A 16,310-nucleotide genomic window follows, 5' to 3' on the forward strand; every position below is an offset into this window, starting at 1 on the left:
TCTGTGTAGGGAGGATGACCTTGAATTTCTTAATCTCAGGCCTCCACCTCCTAAGTGCTGGGACTGTAGGTGTGTACCACTACGCCCATTTTTAATGCAGTGCTGGGGTTCAAACTCAGGACTTCCTGTATCCTAGGCAGGCACTTTATCAATTAAGCTACATCCCTAGTCCCTAAAGTTATTTTTTTAAAGTTTTCTTGTATAAGCATTTAGACTTAAAATTCTGTTTAAATAATATTATGTTTTGGGGGCTGAAAAGATGGCTCAGAGGCTGAGAGCACTGTCTGTTCTTCCAGGGGACCTGGGTTCAATTCCCAGCACCCACATGGCAGCTTACACCTGTCTGTAACTCCAGTTCCAGGGCTTCAGACACCATCACAAAGACATACATGCAAGCAAAACACCAATGAACATAAAATAAAAATAAATTTAGAAGAATATTATGTTTTTAAAAAAAATATATTTGAATACAGATTTAAAGTAGTCGCATTTAACATGATAATAGCTACATCTAACACATCTACTAAATAGCTTTCAAAACATGACTGGAATGTATTTTTTTCAGATACTGCTTTATTGTTTTTAAAATCATACAAGATAAAATATATTAGAAACTTGAGTACTTATATTGTACTTATGTTGTATTTCACAAGGTTAAAGTTATTTTGTAATATATATGGAAAGGAATTGACAAAGTTAATCCTTTCTTGCTCTTGAATGAGATCAGAGGAGAGGCACATGGCTTTATTACTCTTTTGTGGTATCAAACAGTCCTCTCCCAAGTACTAGCCTTCAGAAGCATTTACAAGGATGAAGGAGTCTCACTGATGCAGGATTTTCCCCCAGTATGAACAGAAACCTCTTGATTAAAGTGTGAGAAATAAGAACTACATCAATTTAAGCAATTTAGGCTTCAGAAGTATCTAATTTACTGCGAAAGGGAAACATAGTCTAAACTTATGTTTTTAAAAGTAATTTATGGCTTACTGCTAAAAATACTTGTTTAAAAGCTTTCAGGAAAAGCTGTTTTATCACATAGCACCGATTAAATGTGCAGATGTTATCTTTTTTTCTTTTTTGGTTTTTCAAGACAGTTTCTCTGTGTAACAATCTAGCTGTCCTGGAACTCACTTTGTAGACCAGGCTGGCCTCCAACTCACAGAGATCCATTTGCCTCTGCCTCTTGAGTGCTAGGATTAAAGGCATGTGCCACCATTGCCTGGCCAGATTAGTTATCTTAAGATTATTTCTCTATTAGTTTGAATATTCAATACCACCTGTTCAAATCAGTAGTTTAATATTTTACCATCAAGATATTTAATTCCAAGGATTGATACATGAATAACTAGAGTACTAAATGTGTCCAAATAAGGAGGAGAAAAGGGAAATAGCATTCCATGGGTGTCCACCATGCTGAAAATCTTACATATTTTCATTAATTTTTATGATTCTGTGGGGACAGCTTTTAAGTTTTTTTTACAAATGAGGACACTAATGCTCAGCGGTTAAGCCTGGCCCACAGTTGAATCATCTTTGTGCCTTGATAATCTTGTGTTTCACAGTAGGATAACAGTGGGTAGGGTTTGTAGGAGTGTGTGGAGTGCTTACACAGTCTTATGCTGCTGACGGGATGTTCTTTTCCTCTTCAGCAGCAGGATGTACTAGGAAAATCCTTTGAAGTTGAGCTCAGTTCTGAGAGCTGAGCTGTTCCTACTACTCAATCGCCTTGAAGCCAGGTGCTTTATAGCCATTTAAAGGTTATGGCATTTAGAGGCTTTTGTTGGATCCTTAAAAAGTGATACAAGGGAGTAGCTAGTTATGTGGGAGCAATTCCAACACTCAGGAGGCTGAGGTGGAGGATCTCTCTGAGACTAGCCCAAGCTATGCACTGACTGTCTTTAAAAAAAAAAGCATGGCAATTAGAGAAGTGTGCATTGTGCAAGCACAGGCCTAACAATTACTTTGAAGGTAGTTGGGAGAAAATATTAATGATGATTAAAGCTAATGAGTAGTCTGGGTTCATTTATATAAGGGGGAAAGTTAAGATGTCTAATTGATGTTTTGCTTCAAATACAATGATTTCATTTTGAAGGGGATGGTCCTTGATTGAACTCATGCAAGGTGATGGCCTGGAGCCTACTAAAAGTCAGGTTCCAGTTTTAATTTCATTCGACACAACCCCAAACAGGACTTTTGGGTGTTTTCTCCCATTCATATTTAAACCTACCTGGCACATTTTTGGAACTGTGTAGCCCTCTACTTTGCAGTATGGTGGTCACTAGCCATATGTTGCTACTGAGCACTGGAAATGTGGTAAATGAATTGTTATATGTTATAACTATCAAATACACACTGCATTTCAAAGACTCAACTAGAGAAGAATGTTAACTGTGTAATTATTCCTGTAGATTACTTGTTGAAATGACAGTACTTTAGATATATTGGGTTAAATAAAATATTACTGAAAAGTAATTTTACCTATGTCTTTTTACTCTTTAATGTGGTTACTGAAAATTTCAAACTGTATATGTGGTGCTCATGTTTAATGTATGGACAGCAATGGGCTCATGAAAAGGCAGTATTTCTTAAGGCTTCCTGCCATATACTTTAGATAAATACAGGGAGAAAAATGATCAGTACCAGTATTCAAAGATGTTTGTTAGGCCAGTCAACTTGTCCCCACTTCCTCAGGAAGTACTCAACTCATGTTTTGACAGTTCTCATTTATTTAGTACACAGGGTACCTAGGTGATGTGTCTTATTATGATCCAAGAATTAAAAAAAAAATTATGTGTATGGCTGTTTTGCCTGCATGTATGTCCATGCACCACCATATGTGTGCCCGGTGCATGCAAAGGCCAGAAAGAGGGTATTGGGTTCCCTGGAACTGGAGTTAGAGCTGGTTGTGAGCCACCCATGTGGGTGTTGGTAACTGAACCTGGGTCCTTTGCAAGAGCAGCCACTGAGTCATCTCTCCTGTTCTATTCCAAGAATTAATGAAACCAAACCAAAAAAACCCAAACCTTTAAGTCCTGCTCTTTCTGCCAGAACTTTTGACAAAGTGAAAATGCAATGGCATAGATGGCGTGGCTATTCTTGTGTGGAATCACTAAAAAAAAAATCCCTAGAATATGGATTTTTTTGTGAATTTAAAGAAATAGTATCTCTCAAAATCCAGGACTTTTAGGTAAATGGACCACCATATTCTAATTTTTGTGTGGCTTTTCCTAGGGAGATGAACAAATACCTATTTACCTCATATAGAGCACCAAGCTACAGACCAAAGAAAAGATTTCAACCATGTCTAGCATGGCGAGCCAATGAGCTTAATGGGGGTTACAGGAGCATGGACAATTTATGCCTGGTTAAACTACTGCCTGCCTAGTCTCTGGCAGGGTTAGGGAATCCTGATTCTCTCCCTCATCAACTCTTAACTGCCTATCTATCCTTGGCAGTGCAGGGGTGTCCTTCTGAGCCCCATTCTCTGCAACTATTAACTGTCTGTTTATCCTTGGTGGGGCTCCTGAGTCCCATGCTCAGCAACTGTTAACTGCCTATCTTCTGGATCTCTCTATTTTTTTTGAGCTGAGGATCGAACCCAGGGCCTTGCACTTGTTAGGCAAGTGCTCTACCACTGAGCTAAATCCCCAACCGTGCCTATCTTCTGGAAGGGGTGAGGCCCAAGTCTCTCTTTCAGCAACTGTTAACTGACCATCTCTCCTTGAGGGTATGTACTCCTGAGTCCCACTCTCAGCAACTGTTAGCTACCTATATATTCTCAGCCTTGTGAGCTGCCCCCAGTAAGCAACTATTAACTGCCTACTTATCTTTAGGAATAGGTAAGACCTCATGAGCCCCTCCCCTTATGATAAAATTAATGGACCAAATCATGTCTGAGTCTCCTGAGGGTAATCCCAGCTGCTAAGAGTTCAAGAGGGCAATGGCCATGACATGTACAGAGGATAGTGTTATACAATGTAAACAATGGTTTGTTTTACTGCTCCTGCAAACCTTATACAAATGGACTGAATCCCTGTAATGAATCATGGCTTTGGGTTCTTGTTGCATTTCACGAGGCACCAGGCCTAGCATTCAGCTCAAAAAATGCTTGGTATGTAAAAGGAAAAATTTGTAAAGATGCCACAATGATATAAGGTAAAAGTTTGTTTTTGTGCCAGGAAGCAGTGGCGCATGCCTTTAATCCCAGCACTTGGGAGTCAGAGCCAAGCGGATTTCTGTGAGTTCAAGGCCAGCCTGGTCTGCAGAGTAAGATGCAGGACAGGCACCAAAACTACACAGAAAAACCCTGTCTTGAAAAACCAAAAAAAAAAAAAAAGTTTGTTTTTGTAAAATGAAAGACTCCCAGATACACATCATGTTTTATTTTCCAAACAAGTCATTTCCCACCATCCATTTAATTTTTGGTGATGATGCATATTGAATGTGATTGTTTTTAGTTTTGCTACTTTTGGGTTTTTTTTTTTTTTTGGTCTTTTTTGTTATTTTGTCTTTTTTTTTTCCCCCAGAGCTGAGGACCGAACCCAGGGCTTTGCACTTGCTGGGCAAGCACTCTACCACTGAGCTAAATCCCCAACCCCTAGTTTTGCTACTTTTTGAGATAGGGTCCCACTATATAACCCTGACTGTCCTGGAACTTGAGGCTGGACCCAGACTCACAAAGATCTGCCTGCCTCTGTCTCCTAAGTGCTGGGATTAAAGTATTGTACCACCACACTTGGCTGATTTTTAATATTTATTTTTTTTAATCTGCCTGTAGAGTTTAGGAAACATTTTGTGGGAGTCAGTTCTCTTCTACCATGTGGGTCCTAGAAATTGGACTCATATCATCAGGCCATCTTGCTAGCCCATGATTATTAATTTTTGAGACAGAATTTTACTAAAGGCTGGGTTCTAACTTGAGATCTTCCTGCCTCTGCCCTTCAGCTGGGAGGATAAGTCTGAGCGACTAGACCCTGATACATCGATTTTAAAATTTGGGGGGTGGGAGGTAGATAAAAATTTGAAAAACTGTTCCTATGCTAAAAGAAAGCTAATTTCTGCTGGAGACTGTGGGTCAAGGGAATCTAAAGGGAGGGGGAGGTGCAACAACAGAGTAGGTTGGGGGATGACAAATTTCACATTTTTCTCATATCTGGAATTTTGATTGTGTCATGAAAGCAGAAGGGCTATATTTGAGGGAAGGAGCAAGTACAGGCAGGCGGGAGGAGAAAGTGTACTGGGAGGGTGAATATGAGCAAGGTACAATGATATATTCCCATTATTTTAGACTCTTGATAATTTTTTTTTGGTTTTTCGAGACAAGGTTTCTCTGTAGCTTTGGAGCCTGTCCTGGACTAGCTCTGTAGACCAGGCTAGCCTCGAACTCACAGAGATCTGCTTGCCTCTGCCTCCCGAGTGCTGGGATTACAGCGTGCGCCACCACCGCCCGGCCGATAATTTTTTTTTAAATGTGCATTGGTATTTTGCCTGCATGTATGTCTGTGTGAGGGTGTCTTGGGAGTCACAGACAGCTGCCATGTGGGTGCTGGGAATTTCTGAACCAGGGTCCTCTGGAAGAGCAGTCAATGCTGAGCCATCTTTCCAGCCCCTATTTTAAACTCTCAACAAAAAATATTTGTAAAAAGCCAGGCATGATGGCTCTTGTCTGTAATTTCAACACTTATGAGCTTGGGGCAGAATGAGTCCCTTGAATCTGAAGTCAGGTTGGGCTAAAGAAAGCCTGTGTTTAAAAACTAAACAACAGTAAAAAACCCCAAACAATGCTGGTGAAGAGATGGCTCAGCGGCTAAAGGTGCTTGCTGCCAAGCTTGAGGACCTGAGCATGATCCCAGGAACTCACATGACCTCCACACATGTGCCTGTGGCAAGTGCCTGTGTATCCACACACACAAATGTGATTAAAACATTAACTCTCCCCAAATGGGCTGGAGAGATGACTCAGAGTCTGTTCTTTTAGAAAACCAGGACCTCAGTTCAGTTCCCAGTACTCACATCAGGTGGCTCACAAATGCCTGGGAACTCCAGTTCCAGGGGATCTGACATCCTCTTCTGGCCTCCAAGGGCACCTGCTGTTACTTGCACATACCCACACATATACACACCATTAAAAATAACTAGAAAACAAAAAAGAAGCTAACTTCTATAAACACAAAGGCACCTAATCTTACTTGCACATACCCACACATATACACACACCATTAAAATAACTAGAAAACAAAAAAAGCTATGCATCACGTAACCACCCATGCATGCACCAAATGCACTGTATTTTTCACCTAAAGAACACTTAACAAAGGAAGCAGAAATGAATGATGCCCCACCACTAGACTGCTTTCTGCAATTTTTCTAATGTAGGTATAATCTGCTTTAATAAAACTTGATGGGTTTATTTAAATTCACTCCAAAAAAACTCTTGATTTTATAAGCCAGATTTGATACAGAATAACTTTTTTTGCCACATCAAAAAGAAAAAGCCAAGGAGTATAATTTCTTTTTTATTCTAAATATGTTTTCATTTTTGAGGAGGATTCAGCTCATGCAAGGAAATGGCCTGGGGTCTGCTTAAGTTAGGTTCCAGTGTCTACTTAAGACAAACAGAAAAATAAACACAAATTCAACTTTTAGAAGACACCTACAAACCAGGAGGTGGTGGCACACACCTTTGATTCCAACACTCTATCCAGGAAGCAGAGGCAGGCAGATCTCTATGAGCTCAAGGCCAGCCTGGTCTACAGAGTGAGTTCCAGGAAAACCAGGGCTACACTAAGAAACCCTTTCTTGAAAAACCAAAAAAGAAAAGTTTTCTTTCATGTATGTGTTAGCTGTGGCTGGATGTCTCAATTTCTGATAGCTGTTTAAACCTATGTATTTATTATGCTAGTCATTAGCCATATGTAAAGGATATTCACATTTGTGATCAATTTGCATTGGACCTCTATTTTTTCTCAACTCACATCTTAATTCCAGGGTATGGCTAGGGCTAGCTTAGCTACTAAATGTGTATTTTCACACATAAAGTGAAATGACATTATGAAAAGTGTGTCAGTATCTACAACCACAGTATTACAATTCTTTCTGTTAGTGAGCCACCTTTTATCTACAAGCCTGGATATACATAATTTCTAAGAGGCAACATACTACTGGAGACATTTTATAATCCAATATCATGTATAAAAACTCAATTAAGCATTAATTTTATTTTAAATGTGCCAGTGGCCATGTCAGAGGAGCAGCAGGTGGCAACTGACTTCAGGTTGTCAGCCCACTAGGAGGAAAAGCCCTGATGGGTGAATCTCAGATAGGCAAGGCCCTGAGACCCCAGATCCCAGAATGTTTTTTTTTTTTTTTTTTTTTTTGGTTTTTCGAGACAGGGTTTCTCTGTGTAGCTTTGCGCCTCTCCTGGAACTCGCTTTGGAGACCAGGCTGGCCTCGAACTCACAGAGATCCGCCTGGCTCTGCCTCCCGAGTGCTGGGATTAAAGGCGTGCGCCACCACAGCCCGGCTCCAGAATGTTTTTTGCTTCTGCTATGCCTTTACATGTTTGCCCCTGCCATCTTCCTCTGATATCTGGCATGGTGTGAATGGGTGTGAGGAGATCCTCCCTGCCTGTAATGTAGTATGTTTATCTCATGGAAACATCTTGTTCTGCTGAGCATTTTTATCTGTGTATTGTCATGAAGATGATTCCTTCCTAAATTGTATTGTCTGATGGATAATAATAATGTTAGCTTATACAGAATTTTGACAAATAAAAATATTATACAAGGAAATGTCACACACCTAGGTCCTATGAGTTTCACCTAAGGAGTGGCATAGATCGAAATTCAGGTTAATGATTAAGGAAAACAACTGAGTCCCCAAGAGCCAGGCTGGCTCTAATTCTCTTAATCCTGAAAGATGTAGTCACAGGTTTTGGTGTGTAACATTAGCTGAAACAAAGCCTTAAGTAACTTCAGGCTATAACAGATGTTTTGATAATAGCTTTGAGATGAAAAACTGCAGAAAACAATTTAAAGTTCACAAGGACATATTGCTGAGTTATAGATTCATTAGGTTAAGGTAAAAAATACAAAGCACTCCAATTATTACTAGCTGACATACTTTCCTTGCTACGGTTGATTAATGTTCAAAGGTGATGATTAATTCCTTATATTCATGTTTGCTCTCAATCTCCTGATATAAAGAAAACTATTGATGAGTGGGTATGTACCCTAAAGATTTAAAGTACAGCTGACTGATTGTTTTTCATGTATAAAAGCTTATGTTTGCGATTCAAGATTCCTTATAAGATTACCTTTCAAGAGAAGTAATAAAGTAATTGGTCCTTTCTTTGTAACTGCAAAATGTAGCCTGCCAGTAAAAGACCTGACTGAGAATAGCTTGCTTGCCCACACAGTTAATTTATAACAAGTTGCTTGGTTATGAATGTGCGTGGGTTCTTGGATAACTTGTTTTTCACCTTTAATATGTAAAATGTTTAATCATGCTATTTTTACTGTTTGTTTTGTATTCGTTGTAGTCAATCACTTGAAAAATAGAATGTAACCACATTGGAATTCCTATATTGCCTGAAAAACTTTGTTGGGGTATATAAGCTATAGAGAAAAAATATACAGTAGAAAGAACACAGGAAGAACATAGAATAGAGAATAAAGAAGGAAACCATCAAGAGAGAGTTTGAGTGTCTTTTTCCCTAACCTCTCAGATAGATAAGTCTAGTACGAGCTAACTCTGTGGATTTCCCTTTGAGCCCTGTGCTGGAGGAGCCCTCCTGCTGAAGGCTACCCACCTCCCAGCAATATAAATGCCCATGTTTACCTTGTTATCTATTGACTGGAAAGTCAAAAGGGTGTAGTCACTGACATTTATTCCAATATTTTTGTTTCATTTTTGAGATAAGGTCACTCTATGTAGCCTTGGCTGTCCTGGAACTCACTACATAGACCATGCTGTCCTTGAACTCACAGTGATCCCCCTGCCTCTGCCTACTGAGTGCTAGGGCCTGGCAATTTTAGTATTTTAATAGGCTAATGTAATTAAAGATGAAAATTTTATATTTTTAGTTTTGAGCCTAGCATTTAATGGCTGAACCATCTCTCCAGCCCAAAGATGAAAAATTTAAATACTGGTGCTGGCAAGGTGACACAACAAAAATAGAAAAAAGTTACATTTTATGTGTGTATGTGTTTCTTTTGTCATGTGTGTGCAAGTGTCTGCAGAGGTCAAAAGAAGGTGGTGAATCCCTGAGTTACAGGTAGTTGTCAGCCACCCAATATGGGTGGGTAATGGAAACTTAACTTGGGTCCTCTGGAAGATGGGAAGTACTCTTAAACAGGGAGCTATCTCTCTGGTCCCTAAAATAGAAAATTTTAAATAAAGCCACACAGATGGCTTAGTGGGTAAAGGTGCTTATTGTGAACATTGACAATACAAGTTTGATCTCCAGGACCCACATAGTGGAAGGAGAGAACTGACTCTCACAAGTTGCCCTCTGACCTCTACATGTGCACTTGTGTAACCCCGCCCCTCAATAAAATAAATGTAAAAATATTAGTGTTAGGGGTAATGAGTCATACTCAGAATTTTTAATCATTATACTCACACTGAACATAACTTGATCTGTAGAAATTGCATCTGTAACCACATAATAGGGTGCTTATTAAATAGCATTTATGATTCTTTGAAATTAAGAATGCTTCAGCTTAACTGAAAATCCCAAGGAAGAAGGCCAGACAGCATTTAAAACAAAGGCTTGACACACTAGCTTGAGGATCAATAGTCTGAAATTCATCCTGCTTTGCTAAAGCTGAAGGAGATTATTAGAGTCATAAGGCCAATTACAAGGAATACTGTATCTAAAAATAGTTTCACGTCCTAAAGGGGCTTATGAATTGAATTGAAGAGAGCAGATTATAGGACAGGCCAGATCCAAGTATATTACACATTTAAGAGGACAGGAATAACTGTATCCACAATAGGTGGACATTTTAGGTACTCACTTGAGATTAAGCAAATAATATGGTAATCCAACATGGATGGTGAGGCTAGTGCCTACCCACCCAAAATGGAAACAAAGCCAAACCAGTTAGGTGTGATACAATCATGAATCTGGGGAAAATTTCAGAATTTGCACAAGTAACAAAAACAAACAATAAAACAATAAAACTCCACATTTAACTTAGGTAAGTGAATCAGCCAGATGAGAAAAAAACAAGTTTTTTTCAAAGGAGATCTGCATGGAACTCACTGTCCAGTAGGCATGAATAAATCACAGGTCATATATTTAATCCAAGCTGCAGCTCAGAGCTTAAGGGGGAAAACAGTTAAACAACATTACAATTTTCATAGCCTCCATTCCAAATGCATGATCTGAATGCTAAAGTAGAGAGTTAATGGAAACTGAACACTCTGGAATGCCACATAATTAACTCTGAGGAATATTACTTAACCTATGTAAACATTTGCACATTCTCTTGAGGATAACATTGAAGCTTTAACAGTGGTAACAAACACTTCCTTAACTGCTTTGTTGTATATTTTAGGAGAGTAAACCCATTGGCATTGATGTGGCTTAGAGTGCAAATCTACATCTGAAGTAAAGGAAACAACTGGGTATAGTGGCACACACCATTAACACTAGCACTCAGGAGGCTAAGGAGAACTGCCAGTTCTAGGCCAGCCTGGACTACATTGTAAGACCCTGCTCCTACCCCTACAGAAAAGTAAAGGAAACACAGGGCTAAAAGTATCATTTTAAACACATTCACTAGAGATCTCATTTTCATATATTAGAAAGATAAAAAGATACATTAAAAATTTAAAACTAATACATCACAGATTTTAATGTCTACAACTTAGTCTTCATCACATAAATATAATATTTATAAATATGTATTTGCAAAATTGCTATTCTTAAAACATTTATTTCTAACACATTAAAATTTCTTACATGTGATTTAAGGGAAAAATACCATTCCATTTGAAAACGTACAAGTAGACTTCAATGTGTGATTATACCAGCGTAACCAGATTAAGAAAAAGAAACACACTACTGTGTTAGATACATTATCAATTAGAAACCATGATAACATGTCTTAATGTGGTTACCAAATGCATGCTCTTGCTTTTTGTCAGTCATTCTCAGAACCATTTGGAGGTAAGAAAACCAATGCATCATTGAAAATATGTCCAAATGCCCTAAGCCGGTACACCCCATACATCATCACATGCATCTGATTAGGAGTCAATCCATTAAAAGTAACAGCCGTATCAGAACAGCATCCTTCAACTACCTGGTTTGGGTGGTTAGTCATTGCCTCTTTAATGAAAAGCCCAACAGATTTGGTATTAAATACATCTTTTCCATTGGCATCTTCTGCATTTTCTGCAAATACTCCAGCATATTTCAGGCAGACTGCTAGCTGCTTATCTTCAGATATCTTCCAAATCATCCCTCCTTGTTCAGGACACTTTTCAGGAACATTGAGAAGGCTGTTGAGTCTTTTCATTGATTCTATGCTTAAGACAATTCCTCCATCCACACTCACATATTCAAGGTCTCCAGATTTTACAGCGTGTCCTAGATAGAAAGGTTGTGATGGATCCTTTTTTAACAAAAAATATTTTAGATTTTCAATAACAGCAAAAGTAGTGGGGCGTGCAAGGAAGAACCAGTTGTACTGGTCTCTGTATTTATCAAAAGCATATTTGTAAGCCTTCCTCATCATCAACCACATGTCATTTGTGTCCACATTAATTGACTCAAACACTTTAACATTTTCAGAACTGAAGAACTCTGCTTTGTCACAGTGTTTGGTCCAAGTCTCCTTTACTGCAGCCCAAAGACTCACATCTTTGGGTTTTACAAGAACAATACAGTATACCTGGAAGCTCTTACTAAGCTCCATGCGTTCAGCCTCTGAGATTTTCAAGATATCTTCTTTGTTAGGAGCTTGCAGGTGGTGATGCTCATGATGGTGTGTTCTGTTTCCGTGACCAATCCTAATGTGGCCTAGCATAGTGATCAAGGCACAGAAGATGCTTCCAAGCATCACACCCTTCAAAAATGAACTGCTTTCTGAAAGCATTTTTCCTGTAAAGAAAAAGACTTTTCAAACAGACTAATAATTTCACTTGGTTATTTCTTATATACTTACAATTTGCCCTTAATGTTTAAAAGTAGGTCCACATGCTTGAAATCAGGTGAGGAAACTCCTTCATGGAACAGAATTTGCAGTTGAGGGGGGGCAATTTTTGCATATCAGCATTTATTTAACCAAGAGGCAAATCAAAGCCTTAGCCTAGAAACCAATGTTATAGACATTGTTTTTCCATCATTCTCTAAAAATTTTGTATGAGAAACTTGTACTATGTTTTTAAGTACCTCTGGCCATTACAAAAGCATTTTAGATCAAGACTTTAAGTTGAACAGATACTCAATTTAAACTCAAATTTCTCTTTTCTTTCTTTTTTCAAGACAGGATTTCTTCTGTGTAGCCCTGGCTGTCCTGGAACTTGCTCTGGAGATCATGATGGCCTTGAACTCAGAGATCCCCCTGTCTCTGCTTCCTTAGTGAAATGCTAGAATTAAAAGTGTATGCCACCACCACTACCAGTCTCAAATTTCTCTTTTCAACCTAGTGCTTTACTTAACTTTGGTGGCTAATGTCCTAAGGCGTTTTAAGCAATCTATATCATGTTCCTTGTGGTTAATATCATGTTATTAATTATCATTCTGCCCCTAAGATTAAATGTCTTACAATACAGTATACCAACTACTGACATAATAAAAAGCCCACAATGGAAAGTTGTTTGGAGAAAGAAGTCAATATAGGTATATTTGGGGGACATCAATGAATATTTTTATCTCCTCAAATGTTATTTTCTTCTTTGGGGAAGTAAACAGGGGGGTCCTACATTTTTAATTTCAAGTAGAAACGTAAAGAAATGTCAATGTAAATAAAACAGCTGAAAAATATTATGGTTTACATTTTTGCTAGTAAAGGCTGAAAGTTTCCCAATTTCCCCTGCAACTCCACAAAGTTCTACTGTGCTCCTTAGATTTCCACTTGTCTCTTAAGGTTGAAAAGGACCTTAGAAGTTATCTAATGTCATTTCTCTCATTTAAAAATATGTACAGTTATGTGTCATTTTTTGTAAATACATGGGGTTGGGGAGATGACTCAGTAGATAAAAGCTTGCTATGCAAGCATGGGGACCTGGGTTGCAGTCCCAGCGCCCATATAAAAAGCTGGGCAAGGCAGGAAGCTATCTGTAACCCCAGCACTGTGGGTTGGAGATAGGAGATCACAGGGGCCTGCAGGCCTTCAGTATATTCCTGGTTCAGGAAGAATAAAAGGTGGGGGAAATGATAGAGCAGGTTATTTGAAGTCTGTCTTTATCTGGCCCTAAATCCCAACTCTGTGACCCGCCTCCCCCATCTCATGCCCCCCCCCCATCTCATGCCACACATGTATTTCTTTTAAATAGGGAAATGGAGAACAATAAAGGCTAAGTAATTGACCCAAAGTCACAAAGGCTATCAGTGGTAGAAGTGACCTATAAATGAGAAATGTGGATCTACTAAGCATAATTGATGCTTACACCAAATTTCTCTACAATGCTACAAGGATACTACATTGATAGGTTTCTTTCTTCTTTTCTTTTTTGAGAAGACCCTCTCACTATGCAACTTGAGCTGGTCTTGAACTTGTGATCCTCCCACTTTATTTGCCCATGTGCTGGTGTCAGTGTGGCACCACGTCTGGCTCCTGCTGTTTTCTTAAACAGGAAATGAACTTTGACTTCCACCACAAAGGCAGCTGTGTGATGGGAAGGTGCAATTTCTGAGTGTGTTTGGGGAAGTGGGTGGGGAGAGGCAAGATGGTACTTTTCCCGTGTAATCCAGAGCACTTGATCAATAAACAATTCCCACAGGAAAGGGGAAACAACCGAAAAGCTATGCCTCAAAACAGTGTTGCCGGGTGCATCTTAATATTAAATTGTTATAATTGCAGTTCTTATCACACAATCATTACTTCTGGCCAATACACAACAATCCAAACAAATCCCTTCACCTGATTTTGTGTCAGAATTTTTCCTGGCAGGGCTACTCCTCCTGGCAGCAAAACTACTATTAAAACTCAAAACGTCTACAAATTTTACACAAAATTATTTGCACAAATTATCCTAACATTTTTTTTCCTCCGTCGAGGAATAAAAAAATGTAACATCAGCGATCCACAGGATAGGGTATTTTCTACAGAGTAGAAGGGAACTTAAAACTTCACACAGTGAAGGCAGAAACTTTGTTTTTGAGACGAACTTTTTTTTTTTTCAAGGAGAAAGTGGATGGAGATCAAAATGGAGACTGAGTACAGAGATGGGCTTGAGTATTTCAAGATCCCATTGAGGGGCCAAGGGCGCGCCTCTAGGAAGGCTGCTTGCTCTTCACCATTCCCGCTGGGTCCTCCCGCAGCACCTGCCAGGGCGTCCCGAGTGGAGCATGCTGGGAATGGGCTAGGGCCCAGGCCTTCCCCAAAGGAGGGAGGGGAGCAGCCGCTCCGGGTTGCGCTTGGAGTGGGGACAGCGGTCTTGGCACTCACCGCGTCTAGAATGGCTCAAGGGCAGGGAAGCACAGCCTTACGCGGCTTTCCTCTCACGTCCACGGGCCCCTCAGTTACGCTCCTGACCAGGCTGCTCTAGACGTAGGCGGTGTCCTCTCGTTGGTTTCATTAAAGAGCGGGCGATACAGGAAGCTAAAGGGGGGCGGGATGGGGGTCGGGGAAACGGACTCCCGGACGCTGAAAGGGCCCGCCCCGCGCTGAGTTCAGACCTGACGTAACCCTCACGCTCAACTGTACCCAATGAGATGCTCCGAGGGGCGTGCGTATGCTAGACCCGCCCACACGCTCCTCCTTGTCCGCCTATACTGGGCGTGGAAACTGCCAGAATGGGAAAGCAAGTTGTCTGTCCGTTGTAGATTTCTGGATCTTTTCTCTAACCTATTGTAGTGTGTTGATACTCTTGTGGTGACAAGAGGGTGTTTCTCCCAGGATTTCTGGCCTGGAATCAAAATGCAAGTCATTGAAATAGTAATCGTTTTGGACAGAAAGAACTGGCTCTGGTTGCTGGAGTGGTGGGATTTGAAGCCACATAGCCTAGTGTCTATCTAATCTTTAGCCAAATCCTTTGATATCCTGGAAAAGTGACTTCAGTTTCGCTATGCCTCGGTTCCTTCCTTTATTATGTTTGGAAAATATCACAGTAGCGCCTCACAGGTTATCAGTTAGTGTACATAACTCCCCTAGCAAAAGTTCAAGTGTAAACTACGCGTTTAGTAAATGTTGGCTCTTTCTATTCCACCCTGTATTGCTAGCACGTAGTGCCGGCATGCAATAGACAAATCTTTGTGGAGCTAATGAATGTTAGAAATACAGGTGAGGAATCAGGCCCAATACAGGAGAAAGGGTGCTTTCGAATGGCTACCTTAGATGCAGAGGTGGGTGTAGAATCCAGCTCTAATTAGGACTACAGAACCAATAAATAGAGTCTCTTGAAGTGCTCTTTTGTAGCTGGTGCTGTTGGGTCACACTTGTAATCCTACCACTGGGGAGGCCACGGCAGAAGGATTGAAAGTTGAAGGCTAGCCTTATAGCTATTCAAAACGTACTGTCACTAGATTTGGTTCAAGTAACATTGAATAGTGACTTGGGCCCAAGTTCCTGAAAACACATACATTTGAGTGGTGCCTGGCAATGACCTACATTAAGTACAACGAACAGTTCAAGAAATACTGTAATACACCTAGATTGCAAGAAATTATCATTTTTAATCTGAGGGCTATAGTCCTACCAAGCCTTGTCTTTTAGGGGAGGCATATTTGTGTTTAAGGTAAAGAAGTTCCAAACATCCAGTGCTGTTTACAAGGTGAAGAGAAATCAAGTGGTTTTGGCTTTGTTCTACACAGACTCTACGTGGGTTTGTTTTTCTGCAGAGGTTCTTTTAAGATTGCTTTGCCTCTATGTTGTGTATTAGGGGCATTTTATTTTTCCTCTTCACTGCAGACACCCAATGTATTCATATCTTAAAAAAAAAATCTTTCCAGTATCTCACCTACCTCACCTTCTTCCACAAACTTTTTGGTTCACATCATCATCTTCTGCCTCTTTTCCCTGAGCAATTGAAGAGTCACTCTCTATACCTTCTGTTTCTCCAGAGACTTGCAAAAAGCCATGAATGGGGAAGTTGTACAGGTTGCCAGACTTCTTTGTTTCAGTTTCTCCAGTAAT

At 39.9% G+C, this 16,310-nt stretch overlaps 1 protein-coding gene across 1 annotated transcript; it reads right to left on the reverse strand.

Annotated features, from left to right (window-relative positions):
* Positions 1–6,502: 6,502 nt before the first annotated feature.
* Positions 6,503–14,850, reverse strand: C1galt1c1 (C1GALT1 specific chaperone 1). Its single transcript, XM_052738308.1, has 2 exons — positions 14,625–14,850; positions 6,503–12,112 (listed from the first exon to the last, which is right to left on the reverse strand). Exon 2 carries the CDS (start codon positions 12,105–12,107, stop codon positions 11,151–11,153), a length of 957 nt encoding a protein of 318 aa, XP_052594268.1. The 5' UTR covers positions 12,108–12,112; positions 14,625–14,850; the 3' UTR covers positions 6,503–11,150.
* Between the last annotated feature and the right edge of the window lie 1,460 nt (positions 14,851–16,310).

The sequence above is a fragment of the Peromyscus californicus genome, unplaced genomic scaffold (genome assembly GCF_007827085.1).
Source record: "Peromyscus californicus insignis strain IS unplaced genomic scaffold, ASM782708v3 Scaffold_10__1_contigs__length_136768540, whole genome shotgun sequence".
NCBI lineage: Eukaryota > Metazoa > Chordata > Mammalia > Rodentia > Cricetidae > Peromyscus > Peromyscus californicus.